At 42.5% G+C, this 20230-nt stretch overlaps 1 protein-coding gene across 1 annotated transcript in view; it reads left to right on the top strand.

The window, feature by feature from the left end:
• Positions 1–20230, top strand: part of SH3RF1 (SH3 domain containing ring finger 1) — a gene marked incomplete at both ends in the record, with an annotated part of 180987 nt that overhangs the window by 142455 nt on the left and 18302 nt on the right. Inside the window, 5 exons of the mRNA XM_080709753.1 lie at positions 1930–2040; positions 10006–10151; positions 12210–12380; positions 15502–15761; positions 17279–17640. Of these exons, the coding sequence (XP_080565879.1) occupies positions 1930–2040; positions 10006–10151; positions 12210–12380; positions 15502–15761; positions 17279–17640 (1050 nt within the window). The remainder of the gene's footprint in view (positions 1–1929; positions 2041–10005; positions 10152–12209; positions 12381–15501; positions 15762–17278; positions 17641–20230) is intronic.

The raw sequence follows: 20230 nt of genomic DNA, 5'->3' as shown, positions 1-20230 counted from the left end.
CCGAGTTGCCTTATGTTTAGCAGTGAATTATTCTAGCTTCCACATTAGAACTTTTTTTTCTTCTTGCGGTACTAGGGATGGAACCCAGGGGCATTCTCCAACCGAGCTACACCCCAGCCCTGTTTTTTTATTTTTTATTTTGAAACAGGGTCTCACTGAGTTGCAAGGGACCTCACTAAGTAGCTGAGGCTGTCCTTGAACCTGTGATCCTCCTGTCTCTGCCTCCCGAATGCTGAGAATACAAGCGTGTGCCACCATGCCCGGCCACGCTAGAAAGTTTTGAGAAATTCAGACAAATAATAACATCTTTCATAGGAATTTGTAGGATCAGGTCCAGGAAGCTCTCTTGCACTCACGTGCGTCCCCCCACCCCCTCTCTCTCTCTATATATATATATATATAAAATTTGCTCCAAAGTTTCTTTGATAATAATGTCCACTTTGAGACCAACTTTGCTACATCTTATAAGAAAAGTTGCCTCTTTTGTGTGCTGCCAACTTGCAGGTGTCCCTGGAGTGTATATTTAAAAGATTTGTTGGATAAAAGCTGTGGGTGTTATCTTAGGATGAAAAATCAGTGTGCTTCCTCTAAAAAATAGACTAGAAATAGACTTCAGTTCACAGAAAAGACAGAAATGAGGGTTTGGGGAGAAAATCTTGTTAGTGGCACCCCTGGAGCTACTTAGGTTCAAATCTGAAGATCAATCAACATATAGACCAACAAGAAGTACAGATAGATTTTAAAAGATTGTAGATTCTGTGTATAATTTAGATTTATTTGTGAAAATAAAGTGTATGCTGTAGTACTGCTAATCCCTGGCCTTGGTAGGTCCTAACCCAGCAAGAAATCGAAAATTTCCCTCAAGCCCTATGAGAACTATTCCCCTCTGAGCTTTTCTTTGTCCTCATAATCTTTTTCTTATGAGAACTGAAGAAATCATTTTGGGGATTATATTTTTATTATAAGCCTAGCTTTTCTTCTTTTGGGGGGAGGCGAGGTGCTGGGGATTGGGCCCCAGTACCTCATACGTGCTAGACAAGTGCTCTACCACTGAGCATCATCCTGGGCCTGCAAGCCTGGTATTTTTGATATTCCATTGTTTTCTTGGAGACACAAGGTCCTAACCACCAGCAGCTGGAGGGAAAGCCGCTGTCTTTGTGGGTCCTTCCTCTTGTGTGGCATCATGAAGCAACATTGCATTCTGCGGTTAGATGTGCTCTGTGGCTTAGAGTGAAATTGATCGAGTCATTGAACACAGGCAATGAAATGACCTGAATAACTCAATTTCTTTCTAGTAAATTAATCTTGGGCCGTATCGTGGATAGGACACCTTTGAAAACAACTAATTTGGCTTGACATTGTTCCTTTAAAGGTTTTATAAATAATTGCCTCCTACAGGCATGTCGAGGCAGCTGTATTTTAATTAGGCCTCCTTACTAAAAGGTAAAAGTCACGAGAAACGATTCTGAAAAATAGCAGAATATTTAAGAATTTTATGTAGATTTAACATATTGATAGGCAGGAGAGTGTTTAGCCACAGCACACCTTACAACAGGGTCTTCAACTAAATTGTCAGGAGGCCAGTGGAGCACCAGGCTGACTCCCTGAAAGGGCAGTTTAATTAATTCATGGTAGCATCCAAAAACGAGGCAGTGCATTATTGTGAAAGCCAAACCAAACGCAGTTGAATTCTACATGGAAAACACCGGAGTGGCCAGCATTTGTTACACGACTCCCCGGTATCTTGTAAAATGCCCGGTCATAAATTAGGTAATTCAGGGAACTTGGGTTGAATAAACCAAAGGGATTCTGCCTGCCTTCCCAACATCACAGAAGGTACAGATTTTGTTTTTGAAATGTGACTTCCTGCCTGTATAATCTGCTGTGTTCAATATGGTCGGTCTAATAACTTGTCTCCTTTCTTGGCAGGTTCATATAAGCACCACCGGGTTGATCGTGACCCCACCCCCAAGCAGCCCAGTGACAACGGGCCCCTCGTTTACTCTCCCGCCAGATGTTCCCTACCCAGCTGCCCTTGGAGTGAGTAGAGCTTTTCTGGCCATATTTCTCTTTTAGGTATTTAGTCATATGAACCTGGCACCCTCCACCTCCTAACACGTGCAGTTTACACTGATACTTGCTGGGTGGATGGATCCTGTCTTTCATCTATTGTCTCTGCTAACCTTACCCCAAAAAAAAAAAACAAACAAACAAAAAAAACAATGAGGATCAGTGGCCTGAAGCTACTAGAAGAACTCTCAAAAATACATTTAATTTTATTACAGTTCAACCTGAAGGCTTAACCTTATTTCTCCATTTTTTCTAGATCTTCTTTATTTCTTTTAAAGACACACTTATAGAAATACTGAGGGAATGGGTTCTGAGGTTAAATGGTTTGCTTTGACTCATACCATCAATTGATACAATCCTGTACTTTTCAGATCCATTCCTTGGTTTCTTATCTGATACTGGTGTAGCACACAGCCGTGGCTCCTAATGCTGTCGCTGTCTTGGAAGGTTCCCTTAGATTATGTTGAAATTCCTTCTGCAGACCTAACATCCTACAGATAGAGCCATCACTCACTGCTTAAAAAACATCAGAATGGGAGAAATAAGTAGGGAGAATTAGAAAATCGAAGGAAGGTATACACAAACAAGAGCACTGTGCAGAGAAAATCAAAAGGGAAGGAACAAGCTCAAGCCTAGGTCGTAGGGTAGAACTACATTGCTGCTTCCTGACGCTGTAGCCGTTGAACTGCAAGGAGGAACATCTCTCGTCTAGGCTAATGAGGCTTAGACTTTCATACTCTTTGCCTGGCACTGAGTTGAATGAGGACAGAAAAGTATCCTTAAGTCAGATTGCCCCAGTGCCTGGACCGTGCGTCACCCTGCCCTGCCCCACACTTGCAACATGTGAGGCTATTCTCAGAGAAGCAGTGTAGCCCAATGATGGGGTAGAGGCCTGGGATGGAGACCTGGGTTTGGAGCCCAGCTCGGCCACTTAATTGATATGCAACCATGGAGAAATTACTAAATGTCTCTATACTCCAGTGTCCCTATGTATAAAATGAAATTTATAGTATCTATGTCATAGAGTTAGAGCCCAGACAGGGATGGATATTGATCTCCTTATTGGCCTCTGTTGAGGACTGTTGAGGGGTGGGTCTATGACATGTGCACTGGTTTACCCTAAGATTGCTTTGGAGGGCCTGGTTCACTTTGTTACGGTTTTCTCTGCTTTCTGTATCCATCATTGTGAGGGTTATGAGCAGCTGGTTTGTTTTTAGGTTGTGGATTTTATATATGTTGTAAAGATTTGCTCGGCTGGACTCCTTAGAGCCAAATTTCTAGTTTCCCCCAGCAAGGACCTCACAACATATTAGACAAAATGCTGGCTCCATCTAGTTTTATTCTCTTTATTTTCCATTTGCTTCAGTTTTTTTAAATATTTACTTTGATACATGTTTTAAATCATTAAAAACCGATTATAAAACAAGGTAGGGTATCAATAAATGTGGTTGCTACCTAACTTTACTTAGATTTTTAAGGAACTTTTTATAGAATTAAGCATGTTCGTGTTCTTTAAAAGGAAGTTAATGTTATAGTTAAAGTTTTTTGGTTTTGATTTTTTAACATTCCTTGAACAATTGCAGCTTCCTGGATAGTACAGTTGTTTGGTAAAAGAGAAGTTGCCTTGATTCATCTGGGGAGAAAATGAATTTCAACTAATATTTATTAAATGTGGTTTCCATGAGATTCTATTGGCCCCGGATGTTTTACTGGAGCCAAATTTTATAACCATCCTGCCCTCTAATCTCCAGGGGAGACTCAATCCTCTCTTTCCCACTTCTAACCCATATATTGCAGCCAGTCGGTATTTCTATTTCCAGATGACTACTTGCATGGAAAAATCCTAAGTTGATTTCTTAAGGAGTGGGGGGGAGAACACTGACTTTTCAATGTTAGAAAAATTATTTAGTGGAAAAGACCTAAGGCTGGCTGAGCTTGAGCCCTTATGAGCTGAAAATTTTACTATATAGTCAATGGCCAGTTTCTTTTAGTAGGGGGCTTACTCCAGGGCAAATCAATGGGATAGGTCACGAGAGCACGAATATATAAAAAATAAAATTTACATTTAACCATTTTATCCTAGGATTATATAAGAAAGCCTGCATGTTAAGCAAGAGATCATTAAACAGTGTGTCTACTGTGCCAATTCCATTTAATGAAAAACTAATTATAAACAGACTGGTCTGCCATCCCTGGTGATAGCTAGATCTCAAAGTCCCTGGTAGGTTGGCAGAAATGTTTTAGATTTAATACATTAAATTTAAGTGGAAAAAATCCCAATAGCATGTGCCCTCAGCCTCTTACACTAATTGTGGCAAGTATTCTATTTAATATTTGAAATATGTCTGAAAACTTGGAGTACTAACAGCAATAGCATGTAGTTTTGTAGTAAAGAAACCAGGCTTTTCATGGTGTGGATTTATAGGTAATAAATGCCACTGCTAGAATAGGAAATGAAAATTATTTTTAGTGCTTTTTCATACATTGAGATGTTTTAATATTTTATACAGATTGAAGTTATGAGCATGCGTCCCGTACATTTCATGTGTAACAGTTAAAATGTTAAATATCTAACATTATGAGCAAAACTGGCATTATATCCATCTAACTCAAACATTAGACTATTAATATGAGTGGGTTTTTTTAAACTAATTCTGTAAAGATCTAGAAGAGTGAAGTTCTTAGTCTCATTTAGAACATGTGATTAATAATCCCTGATTTCTCTGTACCAGTGAGAGATGTTTAGCTATAAGATGCTCACAAGGTAGCCAGGTCAGTAAAGGCTAAATACTGCCTATGGCCAATTTAGAAACAGATGTAATGCCAAAACTTTATAACCCTAATAAAAACTGTGTGTGCGCATCTGTCTGCCTGCCTGCCTCTCTGTCACCATTCTTACTGCTTTGACCCAATGAGCCACACAACTTAGCGGAAGGAAGATTTATATCTGCTCACAGTTTTGGAGATTTCAGAGTTTCAGTTTATGTAAGGCTGGGTCTGTGGAGCTCAGGACATGGTAGTGGGAAACAGAGGGAGAGAGCAAATGCTCTGTTCTCATATTCTGGAGGCCAGAAGCAAGAAAGAATAAGCAAAGATCGAACAGTCTCTTAAGGCCACAGTCCTAGGGACCTAACTCCTCCAGCCATATCTGACCTGCCTATGTTACCGTTCAGTAAATGCATTAAAATGGATTTTCCCACTCTACAGCTCTTATGACTTAGTTTTATCAATTCTGGACATTAATATATGAGCCCTTCAAGAAACAGTCTATATCCAAAACCTACAATGTGCATTTAAAGAAACAATGTTAGATTGAGCTCAGGTTTTAGAACAGCCAATATGTAGACAGTCTTTTGTAGCCCATGGTGGAGGCTAAGCAGAACCCATTGCCATTGACAGAAACAGGGAGGGCTTTGGAGGTAGGGGTCTTGGACCACAAACGTTGGTAAATCGGAGGTAGAAATGGCATCTCTGGAATTGGCAGGAGTTCTGAAAATCAGGCTGAGAGGTGGAGTATGGTCCAGACTTTCATGGCAACAACAGAAAAAGATTGTAGCATCTCAGGACTGAGAGTTCTTAGTCCATGTCATATTGTTCTAAGAGAGGTTAGAAGCAAAGAGTGTATTCTCATTCATAAAACAGTCATTGAGGATCTCTTATCTTCTGGCTACAAAGCTAAGTGCTAGTGATACAAAGACTGGTGGGCAGTCTCTGACTTCACAGTGTGAGTCATGACAGTGGCTTTCATGTGTTGAGTTGTGCTTAAACTCTAAGGCACTAGGAAAGACAGCTTCCATAGACTCAACTATTACCCCTATTTGCAGATTTGGTATGGAGAGATCTTCTATACTGTAACCAATTGACTGACTTAGAAGACTCTGTTCTTTCTTATAGATTAATCATAGAAAAATAAATTATAGTTTGTGCAGACAAATGGTAATGCTGCTGGGATTCATAACACTGTTACTGTAACAGAGCATCTTCACACAGGAACTTGAACTCTTCTCTTTTCATTCACTGATGTGCACATTTCTGCGCTCAAGACACAGAAAGGCAGTTTAGAAGCTGGGCGTGGTGACACACACCTGAAACCCCAGTATTTGGGAATCTGAGACAGGAAGATCACAAATTTGCGACTTTGTAAGAACCTCAACAATTTAGCAAGACCCTGTTTCTAAATAAAATAAAATAGGGCCAGCAGTATAACTGAGAGGTAGAATACCCCTAGGTTCAATCCCTAGAACCAAAAGAAAAGAAAGACCATTTAGAGATGTTGTTGTGTAGACTTGAAGGTGGGCTGATTGGAAATTAGAGGTTTAAGAGAAATTATGGGATTGGAGATATTAAATTATATTTGCCCGAGGGACTCATTTTCAACGCTGGGAGATGTGTGGTGCAGATAGATGCACTAAGGGAGTCAGGGGGGAAAAAATGAGCCTTTTATTGTGTGTTGAACTAGTGCCTGAATCTCCAATGCAGAGCACTTTATTGGTGAGCTGGCCTGCGGCCCTTGGCCCGAACTTGTGACCTACTAGATGTTTCCCCTTATCCTTAGCCAAATCCTGATCCAACCACTCTGTGGGCTGTTTGCGTGAAAGGGCAGGGAGGAGACATGCCATTCAGGAGGTGATTCACACCCACGAACCTGAACTTTTCACTTACAATGTCCACTAGCAAATGCAGCCTCCCAGCACCTTGGAATAGCATCTCCCCAGAGAGAAAAGACCCTTCTTCCCTGGGTGCTCACTCCAGCAAAGGAGGGGAGTCACAGACTGCCTTGCGAGGCTGGGCCAGTCCTCTGCCCCTCTTCTGACTGCAAAGCCCGTGCTACTTCTACAAGGCAAAACTGTCCCTTCTAACAAGATCAGCGGGTGAGGGGAACAGAACCTGGACGTAGCAAAAGATGACCGTTTCACACTAGGAGGCCACTTCCAAGCAAAATGCGACCTTGTGTCTAGCAGGTGCAGAGATGTGGGGGAGAGAGTGCATCTCGTCCTCTGGTGCCTGGGCTGGCTCTGACTGTGCGATGTTGGGCAGGTCTCCAGGTCAACTCCCAGGCAGTGAAAGGCTGTGGTTTGCTCTGTAGAAATCTCAAGCTTCCTAGGATAGCAAACTGCCTGTGGCCCACGACACCTTTTGAACTTCCACAGATCAGATTATTTCAGTTTAGGTTATTTATAAAGCAACCCACAGAACTTGCTAATTTGTCATGGCCCTGAACTCAGCAGAGTGCTATCATTACACCAACCCCACAAGCCCGAGCCCCATCTAAGAATCAGATTTTAATCAGGCTTTCTCTCAGTCTTCTGCACACTTACTCAATACCAGGGGGAAAAATCTGCCCAATTTTATTAAAACCATCTGTGATTCAGTCACTAAATATTTTCCTTACAACATTAATGATCTTTCAGAATATCTTCTTTTGTGCCATATCTCAATGCCTACTTCTCATTCTTTGCAAAAGTAACATGTCTGCTGGGAGTGGTAGTGCACACCTGTCATCCCAGTTCTCAGGAGGCTGAGACAAGAGGATCACAGGATCAAAGACAGCCTCAGAAAGTAGTGAGACCCTGTTTCAAACAAAATTTTTTTTAAAATGGGGGTCTGGCCGGGCGTGGTGGCGCATGCTTATAATCCCCACACTTGGGAGGCGGAGACAGGAGGATGGTGCAGGTTCAAAGCCAGCTGCGCTGGCTTAAGAGACCTTGTTTCCAAATTTAAAAAAGTATACAATAGGTCTGGGAGTATAGCCCGGAGGTAGAAGGGTTTCCAGGAACCCCAGTACCACCAAAAAAAAGTTTTTTTTAAAAATGGGGGTCTGATGGTATAGCTTGGAGGAAGGATGTCCCTGGGTTCAATTCCATTACCAGTAACACATGTGCATGCACACACACACACACACACACACACACACACACACACGCAGTAATATACATGAAGCATTTGCTTACCAAAACATTAAGAAGTGACCTTTTGTCACATTTTTGTTCAAATGTCACATATATTTTTATAAGGTCCGTAGATATTTATCTCCTCTTTCTTAAATTTGAATATATGCTGTGTGTCCTCAGCCTTTCCACAGCCCTGCTCTTTTGCGATTGGGCTTGGAAATCGGGTAGGTGGTGATTTTGCCATTTCTCCATGCACCTCTCTGTGTGGTGTAGACGTGCGTGCTCTCTGGCTTGTCCAGCTGCTGGTGCGTGACTCTGGGACCCGCTGAGGTCACATTTGCTGAGTCGTTTACCAGGACCGTCTTTGTTTTTCTCTACTTGTCACTGGAATAAGGCCAAGCATAGTGAACGTTTGACTTCCCCTGCTTAGAGGTTTCAAAGGCTTTAAGCCCCAATACATGCATATGCCAAAGCTATAACAACTCTTAACATGGACATTTTTGTAGAGAGAACATGAGTTACTTTTTGTGACATTCTAACTTTTTGAAATAACCTCCACCTTGTTCAGGTTAACACTCTGTAAGCAGCCCTACTCCTCATTTATTTCTCTTGTAGTGGTAGGGGGAAAAAACTTATTGAAAGTCACCTTAAACTGGGCACGGTGGCTCATGCCTGTAATCCCAGGATTTGGGAGGCTGAGACAAAAGGATCACAGATTTGAGGCCAGCCTCAGCAACTTAGTATGGTCTCTCAGGGACTTAGTGAGATCCTGTTTCAAACCAAAAAATAAAAAGGGCTGGGGATGTAGGCCAGAGGTAGAAGACCTCTGGGTTCAACCTCTAGTAAGCAAAGGAGAAAGAAAGGAAGGGAAGGGAAGGGAAGGAGGGAGGGAGGAAAGGAGGAAAAAGGAAGGGAGGGAGGACACATCATCAAAAATAAGGAAGTGAAACGCATAGCAGAAACTTTGAATATAGTATAGAAATAGTTGTTGACATATGTCTCAAACATTTAGAGTTTTTTCTACCCTATTGTTTTGGAACCGTATGGTAACAGGTGAAGTAAATGTTGCTGAGATTCAAATTTTTATTCAAACAAAAGAAATAAAATGACTTAAGAAATATGTTTAGAAATCACTGGATTTTTTCATTAATATTCTGATATTAGAGAAGCGATTTATGCTTCCTAGGTACATCCACTGGTCTCTTTATTTCCCCTTCGATTCAATTTTTACCTCTAGTGGCTCAAAGATTGGGGGAGGGTTGAGGTGGGTGTTCCGGCAGTCTTTGTAATGCCGGTTTTCCCAGGAGTTTCAATATTACAGACCCTAAAGAATTATCTGGAGTGTATAGATCAGAAGGTAACAATCGCCCCATTGATTTTCAAAGGCATGGAGTCCTGTAGGCAGAGCCCCAGTAGACTGTGCCCGCAAAGGAACCAGCAGCTTTTCACTGGTGTGCTTGTTAAAGATTACCAGCCTTGATAGTCCTAAATTTCAAAAGCTGGTGAAGTTAAGAAAAGAATAAACAAAAGTGGTGACAATAGCCAGCGACTGTGGTTGGTTATTGTTTGAGCATTTTGGAGACCAGGCATCAAAAGACATTTTCTTCCCAAGGCATGATTTCAGATATAATGCAGCTAAATTGTTCTGGGTTGTGTTGAAGTTTCAGGTTACAAAAACAATCACAAATTAATTCCTAGCAAGCAGCGTGACATGACCGCTGCCCCTTGGATAGACCTTTAGGCTCTTGTGGAAGTCTGTGCTTAAGAGTGCTGTTAATCTTAAAATTATATTCCATTGTCTAAATTTTCCTTTGTCTCTTCCCAAGGGTGATTACTTACCTGTTTGCTGAAAATGGTAGCTGTGGCTTTAAGGTGAAATTTTTAAAGGGAGCTTTCAGAGGAAGAAGCCTGCTGGTTCTGCTCTGTGTGGATTCCATTAAAGTCTTGTTCTGTGGATTTCTGATTCCTTGTCCCACCTTCCATAGAAGACATAAATATTTGGTTGCTTTTATTTACCCCTTCTATTTCTCCATTCTCTGCATAGACTATGAATCCTCCTCTTCCTCCGCCCCCTCTCCTGGCTTCCACACCACCGGGCGCGACTGCTGCTGCTGCCGGAATGGCACCCAGGCCCGCGGCAGGATCCACCGACCAGATAGCACACTTACGGCCTCAGACTCGCCCTAGTGTGTAAGTGAGGGTGTCATTTATTACTGTTTAAGCTTCCACTTAAAATGGAGCCCAAGCAGCAGAGGGAGGAAACACCTTTCTGATATGAGCTGGTGACAGGCTAATACCCAGCAAGTGGTTTACATTCTGCAAACTTCTACCCACTCGTGCATATAATTAGGAAACTGCTGAAACGACATGAGCCCAACACATGAGCCTGCTAGGCATCGGACCTGCTGAGTTTTGCAGTTTAGGGAAACACGCTGTTTGTTTTTTTACCGTATTATAGGTGTCTGTAGCTGCCCTTTTTTGTACAACTCTTGTGTGAGCTTTCTGGGCTTGATTTTCATTTCTTGCAGTAGGAGATGAAGGACCAGGAAGGCATTCTACCCCAAATCAGATCTAGTTGGAGTGTGCATATAAAAACTATAGGTCCTCAGCAGCAAATATCTGGAAAAGTCTAATTATCTTGCCCAGAGTTTACTGATGGGAAATGTAACAGGATTATTATTATTATTATTATTATTATTATTATTATTATTATTATTATTGTGTGTGTGGTACTAGGGATGAAACCCGGACATTCTTTCTTGGAGATATACCCCCAACCCTATGTTTTTATTTTTTATTTTGAAACAGGGTCTCACTGAGTTGCAAAGGGCCTAAGTAGAAGCTGAGGCTGTCCTTCCAAATGTTGGAATTACAAGTGTGAGCCACCACACCCAGCCTTAGTGTGTGTGGGTTTTTTTGTTTTTTTGTTTTGTTTTGTTTTGTTTTGTTTTGCGGTACAAAACAAATGGAATGGAACCCAGAGGTATTTGACCTCAGAGCTACACCCCCCTCCCCTATTTTTTTTTATTCTTTATTTTGAAACAGGGTCTCACTAAGTTGCGGAGGGCCTCACCAAGTAGCTGAGGCTGTCTGCGAACTGCGATCCTCCGGTCTCAGCCTCCCGAATGCTGGGATTACAAGCGTGCGCTGCCACGCCCGGCTTAGTCTTATTTTTGTTTTTGAGTTGCGAAGAGTCCTGCTAAGTAGCTGAGGCTGTCCGTGAACTGCCATCCTCCGGTCTCTGCCTCCCGAATGCTGGGATTGCTAGTGTGCGCCACCACGCCCGGCAGTTAACAGGGTTTTTATGGATCCTGCATTCTGTGAATTTATGCACAAACAGTTTGGAGGACTGGTGAGACCTGGAGGTTCGTCTGGAATGAGTACCTTGCCCTGTGGAGTTGTGTACTCTCTGCGACCCCGGCTTTTTGTTTTGTTTGTTTCCTTTGAATTCTTCAAACTCAATCTCCTTCCTGGCTGAGTGGAGGGAAAGCAGGTACAGCCAGGGCCTCTAGGTTGAGCTTGTGTATGGAAGGCAGCCTCCTGTGCTTCTCGGTGGGATTTTATGCCCTTTGTCCTTAGTTGGGGCCACTTCCTGTCTATCAAGTGCCATTTGAAGTGCTGGGTCTTCCCAGTGGGCGCCCAACCCATAGCAGCAATTAGGCACTCTTGCAAGCTGCAAGTCAAGGCTTTGTCCCAAACAAGAGTTTTTTTGTTTGTTTGTTTGTTTTTGTTGTTTTGGATTTTTTGCGGGTCTGGGGATGCAATCCAGGGGCATTCGACCTCCGAGCTACACCCCCTGCCCTATTTTATTCATTTATTTGTTTGTTTGTTTGTTTATTTACTTATTTTTGGTGGTACTGGGGTTCCTTGAAACCCTTCTACCTCCGGGCTACACTCCCAGACCTATTTTTATACTTTTTTTAAAAATTTGAAAACAGGGTCTCTTAAGCCAGTGCGGCTGGCTTCGAACCTGCACCATCCTCCTGCCTCCGCCTCCCAAGCGCGGGGATTACAAGCGTGCACCACCACACCCGGCTTATTTTTTATTTTGAAACCGGGTCTCCTTGAGTTGCAGAGGGCCTCATTAAGTAGCTGAGGCTGTCCGTGAACCGCGATCCTCCAGTCTCAGCCTCCCGAATGCTGGGATTACAAGCATGCGCCACCACGCCTGGCTTAAAACAAGAGTTTTGAACTCCTTGGGGGTATTGTCTGTTAGCTTGAAATCAAATCTGTTTTCTCCTGTTCTAGGTACGTTGCTATATATCCATACACTCCTCGGAAAGAAGATGAGCTGGAGCTGAGAAAGGGGGAGATGTTTTTAGTGTTCGAGCGATGCCAGGATGGCTGGTTCAAAGGCACATCGATGCATACCAGCAAGATTGGGGTTTTCCCTGGCAATTACGTGGCACCAGTCACAAGGTATGGCTCGAATAAATGGTTTACTAAGTTCTCAACAGTGAAGCTTTGTTCTTTTCCAGAGTTTTCAGCCTATTAAGATTCCTTTTCCCACTATAATTGCCTATAAAAAGGGTTCTTGAAATCCATATCTGTATCTGCTAAAATCTCTTCTACACCAAGATTCTTAGCTTACTTTTCATATGGAAAAATGTGAAATTATAGGTTTCTGACAATAAATAAACTGGGTTAGGAGGTTTTTTTTTATATCTGAGTAGAGTCAACTGTACCATTTCTAGTATTTTTCTACCAGAAAATAAAAGGCAAAGTGTTTAAAATAAGAGCTATAAGCCAGGCATAGTGGCACACTCTTGTAATCCCAGTACTTGGGAGGCTGAGACAGGAGGATCACAGGTTCTCAGTGAGCCTCTGTTAGGCCTTCTATAACTTAGTGAGATCCTGTTTCAAACTAAAATTTAAAAAAAAAATAGGGCTGGTTGTGTGGCTCAGAAGTAGAATGACCCTGGGTTCCATCCAGTATTGCAAAAATAAATAAATAAAACTTTTATGTTCCTGTAATGTCTACTATATACTAGGCACGCAGATTTCTAAGCATATTACATTTATTAACTCCTAGTCCTTAAGCATTTCATTGATGCAGTTACTATTGTTATCCCCATTTAATTGATGAGGAAATTAGGAAATTGAACTGTAGAGAGATTAAATAACTTGTCTGAGATCACCTAGTAAAGAAATCCTCAAGCCCACATCATCTGGACCTATATTTATCCCAGTAACCTAGTAATTACCTCAGAGTTCTGCCAATTAATTCCTATAATACAGTCAGAAATAAACATTCCTTAAATATGAAATAGACCCATTTTAAATGGACATGGTTTTGCTCACAGGGTAACACTTAGCACTATCTGGACATGGTTTTGATTGTCACATTGAGCAGAGAGGGCTGCTGGCATATAGTAGACAGAGGCCATGGATGCCCCAAAACCCTGCAGTGTGCAAGACTGCTCTCGTCCAAAAGAAGAAAATCTGGTCTAAAATATCACTGAGGTTGAGAGGTCCTGGTAACCAGGTGATAGGATTTTATATATATGAAATTTTTTTATTTTATTTAAAAATAATATACCTCCTGGTCACTCAAGAAATTAGCTCTGAGATCCAAAAAAAGATGAGTAATAAAATCATCGCCACCAAATCCCCATCTTTGACCACTGGCCTCTTAACAAGCAGTCCAGGTTTAGCTGTGTTAAACCATTCCTCAAATGTCCTGATCTTAAACAAATGGTTTAATGAACCGACGTGCTTGTCAGCTATTGGCCTTGATTTATAGGTTGGCCAGCAGCCTAATCAAATGAAAATTACTGTTGTTGCAGATGGCGACAGAATGTTGCCTTTAATTTGACTTGCAAATTTTTATCAATATAAACTTCCTTTTCTCTATATGTTAGAAATCACAAAGCCAGGCAGGGCGGCACACGCTTGTAATCCCAGTACTTGGGAAGCTGAGACAGGAGGATCTGGGTTCGTGGCCAGCTTCAGCTCCTTGGTGAGGCCCTCTGTAACTTAATGAGACCCGGTTTCAAAAATAAAAAATAAAAAATTGGGCTGAGGTGTAACTCAGAAGTAGAATGCCCCTGGGTTCCACCTCCAGTACTGAAAAAAAAAAAAAGAAAGAAAGAAAGAAAGAAAGGAAAGAAAAAATTCCAGCCCTTTCAGAAAATGGCAGACAGAAGACAGAACCTTCCTTCCTAGTGCAAAAAAATAAATACATACGTTAATAAATAAAAATAATGGATTAAAATGCAAGAAACAATAAAGATGAAACTAATGAAGGTAAGATTCAGAAAAATGATTACAAGGTTCTGTTTAACTGTAGAGAAACACAGTAAATACTTTCTTATCATCATGATAAATAATGATGTTTGAGTTAATGAAACATCCTTCCTACTAGAAAATTGATATGTGCAGAATTGTCATTGCTTAAGTGAATTTAGAATATAAAAAAAATACATGACACAAAATTACTTTGTACTTAGTATGATTAAATTCAACTAGTAGATAGATGTTTAGAACTGGCTACACCCCTATTACTGCAAATACTGGAGGAACAGAAAAGAGTCATTTTTACACTAGCCCTGCCTCCAAGGAACTATTACTGAGTCATCTGTATTTAACGTGGAATTTTATATTTTTAGAAAAATATGCTACATTTTGCAACCAAGGGCCAAACTATAAATGCTGCTCACAGTATAAAAACAAAACAAAATAAAGACTCTACAAGAAACAGAATCACAAGGTCTTAGCCTTGAACCTCAGGCAAAGCTTTTTGGAATGATGAAATTTATGCTGGATCTTGAAACATAAATGGGATGGAGATAAATCAAGAGTAGCCAGAAGCTTGGCATGATGGCGCACACTTGTAATCCCAGCATTGGGGAGGCTGAGAAAGGAGGATCGGTTCGCGGACAGCCTCAGCTACTACTTAGTGAGGCCCTTTGCAACTCACTGAGACTGTTTCAAAATAAAGAATAAAATATAGGGCTGGAGAGTGTAGCTCGGAGGTAGAATGCCCCTGGGTTCCATCCCCAGTACTGAAAAATAAATAAATAAATTAATTAATTAATTAAAAAATAAATAAAAGAGTAGCCAGAAAGGGCATTCCAAGAGTGTGTGTCTCATGTGTATGGGCATGCATGTATGTGTTCACACACACAGGTACTTGTGTGTTGTGTTGGAAGCAAGTCAGAAAACAAGAACAAAGTTATGGAAATGTGGATACTGTAAGAGAACAAGCCTGGCTTGTTTGACCGATGAAGCAGGGGAAGCCCAGGCCTGGAAGTCAGAGTTGGTGTTTGGCCCGACATGGAAACCTGAATCCAGCAAGGGTATTTTCTTGAGCGGAGTATGCCGTGTGGTGTCTGGTGACTCCGGACAGTTTCAAGATCTTTCTCTGCCTCCGGGCCTTCATTCCTTTAAATTTGCTCTTCTTAAAACTATGTCAAAATAATTCCATTCATTTTTTACAACGTTCTGTCTTTAAAGTTCTGAGTCATTTTTCTTGCGCTTAATTGTGCTATCTCCCTTTTTGCTAATGGATTGGGCTTTCCATCTGTTTCTGTCTTGGCAGGGCAGCGACGAATGCTTCCCAAGCTAAAGCCCCGTTGTCGACTGTGAGTCAGACCAGCCGCGGGGTGACCTTGGTCAGCCCTTCCACTGCAGGAGGGCCGGGGCAGAAGCTGCAGGGAAATGGCGTGGCAGGGACCCCCGGTGGTGTCCCTACGGCTGTGGTGTCAGCAGCTCACATCCAGACTAGTCCTCAGACTAAGGTCCTGTTGCACATGACCGGGCAAATGACGGTCAACCAGGCCCGCAATGCTGTGAGGACAGGTGAGGAGGACACGGGACTGAGCCACATCTGAAGAATTCACCTGCCTAACTGCAGATCATTTATGATAGGTGTTGAAAAAGTAGATGTAATAGTAAAATGATGAATAACATTAGGAAATAGTAGCCAGGCCCTGTCCAGCCAGGGGCCTTTGGTAGCTCTTTATTAGCAGGTTAATTCAAATCTGTCCAGATCTAAAGTCTGAAGGACACTAAGTGGATCCTTGAAGCTATGACTTCTAGTCGGGCACAGTGGTGCACATCTGGGGTCCCGGCTACTTGAGAGGCTGAGGCAGGAAGATTGAGAGTTCGAGGCCAGCCTGGGCAACATAAGACTCTGTCTCAATAAATAAGAAAAAGAAAATACAACTTAAGAACTCAAGTTTGTGAGATCTCAAATCTCACTGTTTCTAGCTGAGTGGCCTCTGAGTGATTCCCTGCTAAATGATGTATTGAATATTTCAGTGAACATAGTCACGAGTCATTTTAGACCCAATGCACTCTTAAATAGCTTTCTTAATTCTTTGGCATCAAAAACGTACCAACAGTCTTGACTAACAATGGTGGCGTAGCTGGGCATGGTGTTATATACCTGTATTCCTAGTACTTAGGAGGCCAAGACAGGAAGATCACAAATTCGAGGCCCATCTCAGCAACTTAACAAAACTTTGTTTCAAATAGAAAGGGTTGGAGGTATGACTCAGAGGTAGATTGTTCCTGGGTTCGATACCCCCCAAAAAATAAATGGAGGAGTAAATTAAAGGCTTGTGAATTCTATCAAAAACAAACAAACAAACAAACAAACAAATAAAGCCAGGCGTGGTGGCGCACGCTTGTAATCCCTGCGCTTGGGAGGCAGAGACAGGAGGATCACGCAAGTTCGAAGCCAGCCGCGCTGGCTTAAGAGACCCTGTTTCCAAATTTTAAAAAAAGTATAAAAATAGGTCTGGGAGTGTAGCCCGGAGGTAGAAGGGTTTCCAGGAACCCCAGTAACACCAAAAATTAAAAATTAAAAAAAAATATGAGAAAAATGGTTAAAAATGAACCAGACAGAGTGGTATATACCTGTGATCCCAGCTACTCAGAAGGCTGAGGCAGAGGGATCCTGAGGTCAAGACCAGCGTAGACAACATAGCAAGACTGAAGGGGGGAAGAAAACTCAAAACTAGTTAATAAAAACAGCACTTTAGTCTGATATGCTTTGATTGTAGAGAACCATGAAAAACCTGCATAGTGTCTCTAATGCAATGGACAGGTATTTTCCTTAATTAAAGGACGTTGGACTTAAAGTTAAACTTCCAGGCCCTCTGCAGAATCCAGGGCTGACCTGAAAGAGAAATAGCACGTAGAGATCCCGCTAAGATTTGCGTGCATCCAAACCACCCTACAGCCATTCATTATCGTAATGAATGGCAACGGCAGCCTTTCATTATGGCCTGATGCACCAGTGACTCATGCTTTGGCGGATAGGATTTAGCAGGAAGTTGACCTGTGCTGTGTTTTCTCCTGTCATCTGCCAGTTGCAGCGCATAACCAAGAACGCCCCACGGCCGCAGTGACGCCCATCCAGGTACAGAACGCCGCCTGCCTTGGCCCTGTGGCTGTGGGCCTGCCCCATCATTCTCTGGGCTCCCCGCAGCCACTGGCCCCCATGGCAGGCCCTGTGGCCCACGGTGCTGCTGTTGGTATCAGCCGAGCCGGCGCCCCCCTGGCCTGTGCGGCGGCTGCCTCTCTCACCTCCTCCAGCATCACCACCGCCGCTCTGGAGACCGAGCCCAGCGGCCGGACAGTGACCATTCTCCCTGGACTCCCCATGTCCCCCGACAGTGCTTCATCAGCTTGTGGGAACAGCTCAGCAACCAAGCCGGACAAAGACAGTAAAGTAAGACCAGCTACTTCTCTGCTTACACTGTGCCCTGTGGTTTCTGGCCCTGTGCTTCTCCGGATTGAAGCACCCACCAGTTGCCAGGCTCTTTGTTGGATTCAGGAGACCACAATGAATAAGACTTAAGTCATGCCTCGTGCCCCCTCTTGCAGTCCCTTACAGTCCCACTTTGGAATTTCCTTTCCCCTGTTGCTGTTTATTCTTTCCCCATTTTGCTCTCCTCTATTTTTCCTGGTTAGTCAGTCTTGTTAACAATTCTATTTTTTCAAAAGAAAAAAAAATGTTACTATGCCAGAGGGTTGAAGCTATCAGTCAAAACTTTTTATTTGTGGACTTAAATTTTTATCTGTAATACATCTAACCATGCCAGTGTGATTCCTTGAGAGACCAGCTCTGAACTATAGGGAAAGGTGATTTTTCTAAGTCCCATTTAGTTTTTTTTAATCTTATTTAAGACTGAATTTCAAAGAAAATACAAATAATACAAATAGAAACTGTAGAAAACTATGTTTGAAAGACTCACCTGTAATTGGATTTTGATACAGGTAGTTGGAGGAAAGAGAAACTAATAGTGATTATTTTTATCATTATTATAAGTTTGTGTGTGTGTGTTTGTATATGTGTTTGGTGCTAGGGATTGAACCCAGAGGCATTCTACCTCTGAACACCCCCTGCCCTATTTTATTTTTAATTTGGAAACAGGGTCTCACTAAGTTGCTGAGAGCCTTACTAAGTTGCTGAGGCTGGCTTAGAACCCATGGTCCTCTTGTCTCAAGAGGGATTACAAGTGTGTGCCATCACACGTGACTCCAATATTATGACCACTTGTGAACACAAAGAGAAAAGACGATGACCAATTCTGGATAACTGTTCTACAATTGTGACTCTTTTCTGAGTATTTTCTCCATTTCCCCTAACACATCAGTTCTGGGAAGCTGAAGGGTAATCATCAACTCTTAGCCACCTGGCTTGGCAGTAATGTACGTCTCTATTTAAATGGGTAGGCCAGCCTGTAAACGGGAATTTATAAGGAAATAAACTTTACAGCCCACTAAAAAGTTAATATTTAATTAACTTTTAACATGAGAGTTTTTGAAAAAGATTGGTATCTGTTCAGTGTTTATGATTAACTACATTAAACTTGTATTCAAGCTGACATGTTCAACTTTGTTAATATCTCTAAAAGAATGATTTTTATAGTTTAGGTTTTAAGAATTGGGCACAGTGTGCCTTGGGGCTTTGGTCACTGATCAAAACAGGGGCCCTTGCCGTCATAGTACTCCCACTAGGGAATTCACAGAGTCTCTGAAGCTTAAAGGTTCCTGTGGTAAACAGAATAATGGCTCCCAAAGATGTCAGCTTCCTAGTCTGTTCAGTTTTCTGATGCGTTTCCTTACTGCCAAAAAGGACTTGGCAGATAAGATTGAATTTACAGTCCTAGAACAGGCAGGCATGGTGGCATACCCTTGTAATCCAAGTACTCAGGAGGCTAAAACAGAAGATCAGAGGTTCACGGCCAGCCTCAGCCTCTTAGTGAAGCCCTCCGCAACTTTATGAGACGTTTCAAAATATAAAATATAAGCCAGGCGTGGTGGCACACGCTTGTAATCCCAGCATTTGGGAGGCTGAGACCGGAGGATTGCGGTTCGCGGACAGCCTCAGCTACTTAGTGAGGCCCTCTGCAACTCAGTGAGACCCGGTTTCAAAATAAAGAATAAAAAATAGGGCAGGGGTTGTAGTTCAGAGGTTGAATGCCCCTGGGTTCCAATCCCAGACCCGCAAAAAAAATAAATAAAATAAATAAAATAGGGCTGGGGTTTTATGGCAGAGGTAGAATGAATGCCCTTGGAAGGAGACCATGAGCCAAAGAACGCCCGCAGCCTCTGGAATCTGGACAAGGCCAGAACAATCAATTCTTCTCTGTAGCATCCGGAAGGAATGTGGCCCCGCCAGCACCCTTGGCTTTAGGCCCTGGCTTTTCATTCAGAATTGACTGTAATTTCTTGCAGCAGCAACTAATAGAGGACTGAAAGTCCCATCTCTGACCAATGGCCTCTGCTCGGACACCTCAGTGGCTTCTACTGCCCTGCCTCTGCTCGGTCCCTGACCATCTTCAGTCAGTCCTAACTTGGTTTACTTGAGCACGTGTCTGTCTCCCGCTCTAAGGAGCCACAGAAACTCTTCATCTTTGTACACAGTGTGCTAAGGTGTTTGCAGAATTATCTCCTATCTTTGTCTTTTTAATGCTCTACTCCTTTCTTGTTGTTGTTTTGGTGCTGGAGATTAAACCCAGGGCCTTGCACATTGTAGGCAAGTGCTTTACCACTGAGCTACACCCCCAGCCCAAGACTATGATTTTGGGGGGAGCACATGTCCTAGGAATTGAACCCAGAGGCATTCTACCTCTGAGCTACATCCCCAGCCCTATCTTATTTTTTATTTTGAAACAGGGTTTCACCAAGTTGCAGAACGCCTCACTAAAATACCGACGCTGGCCCCAAAACTATAATCCTCCTGTCTTGACCTCCCAAGTACTGGGATTACAGGCGTGCACCGCCTTCCCTGGCCCATGGCTGCACTCTTGAAG

The sequence above is a fragment of the Muscardinus avellanarius genome (genome assembly GCF_963383645.1).
Source record: "Muscardinus avellanarius genome assembly, chromosome: 14".
Classification (NCBI taxonomy): domain Eukaryota; kingdom Metazoa; phylum Chordata; class Mammalia; order Rodentia; family Gliridae; genus Muscardinus; species Muscardinus avellanarius.
This window is presented reverse-complemented; position numbering and strand designations above follow the sequence as displayed.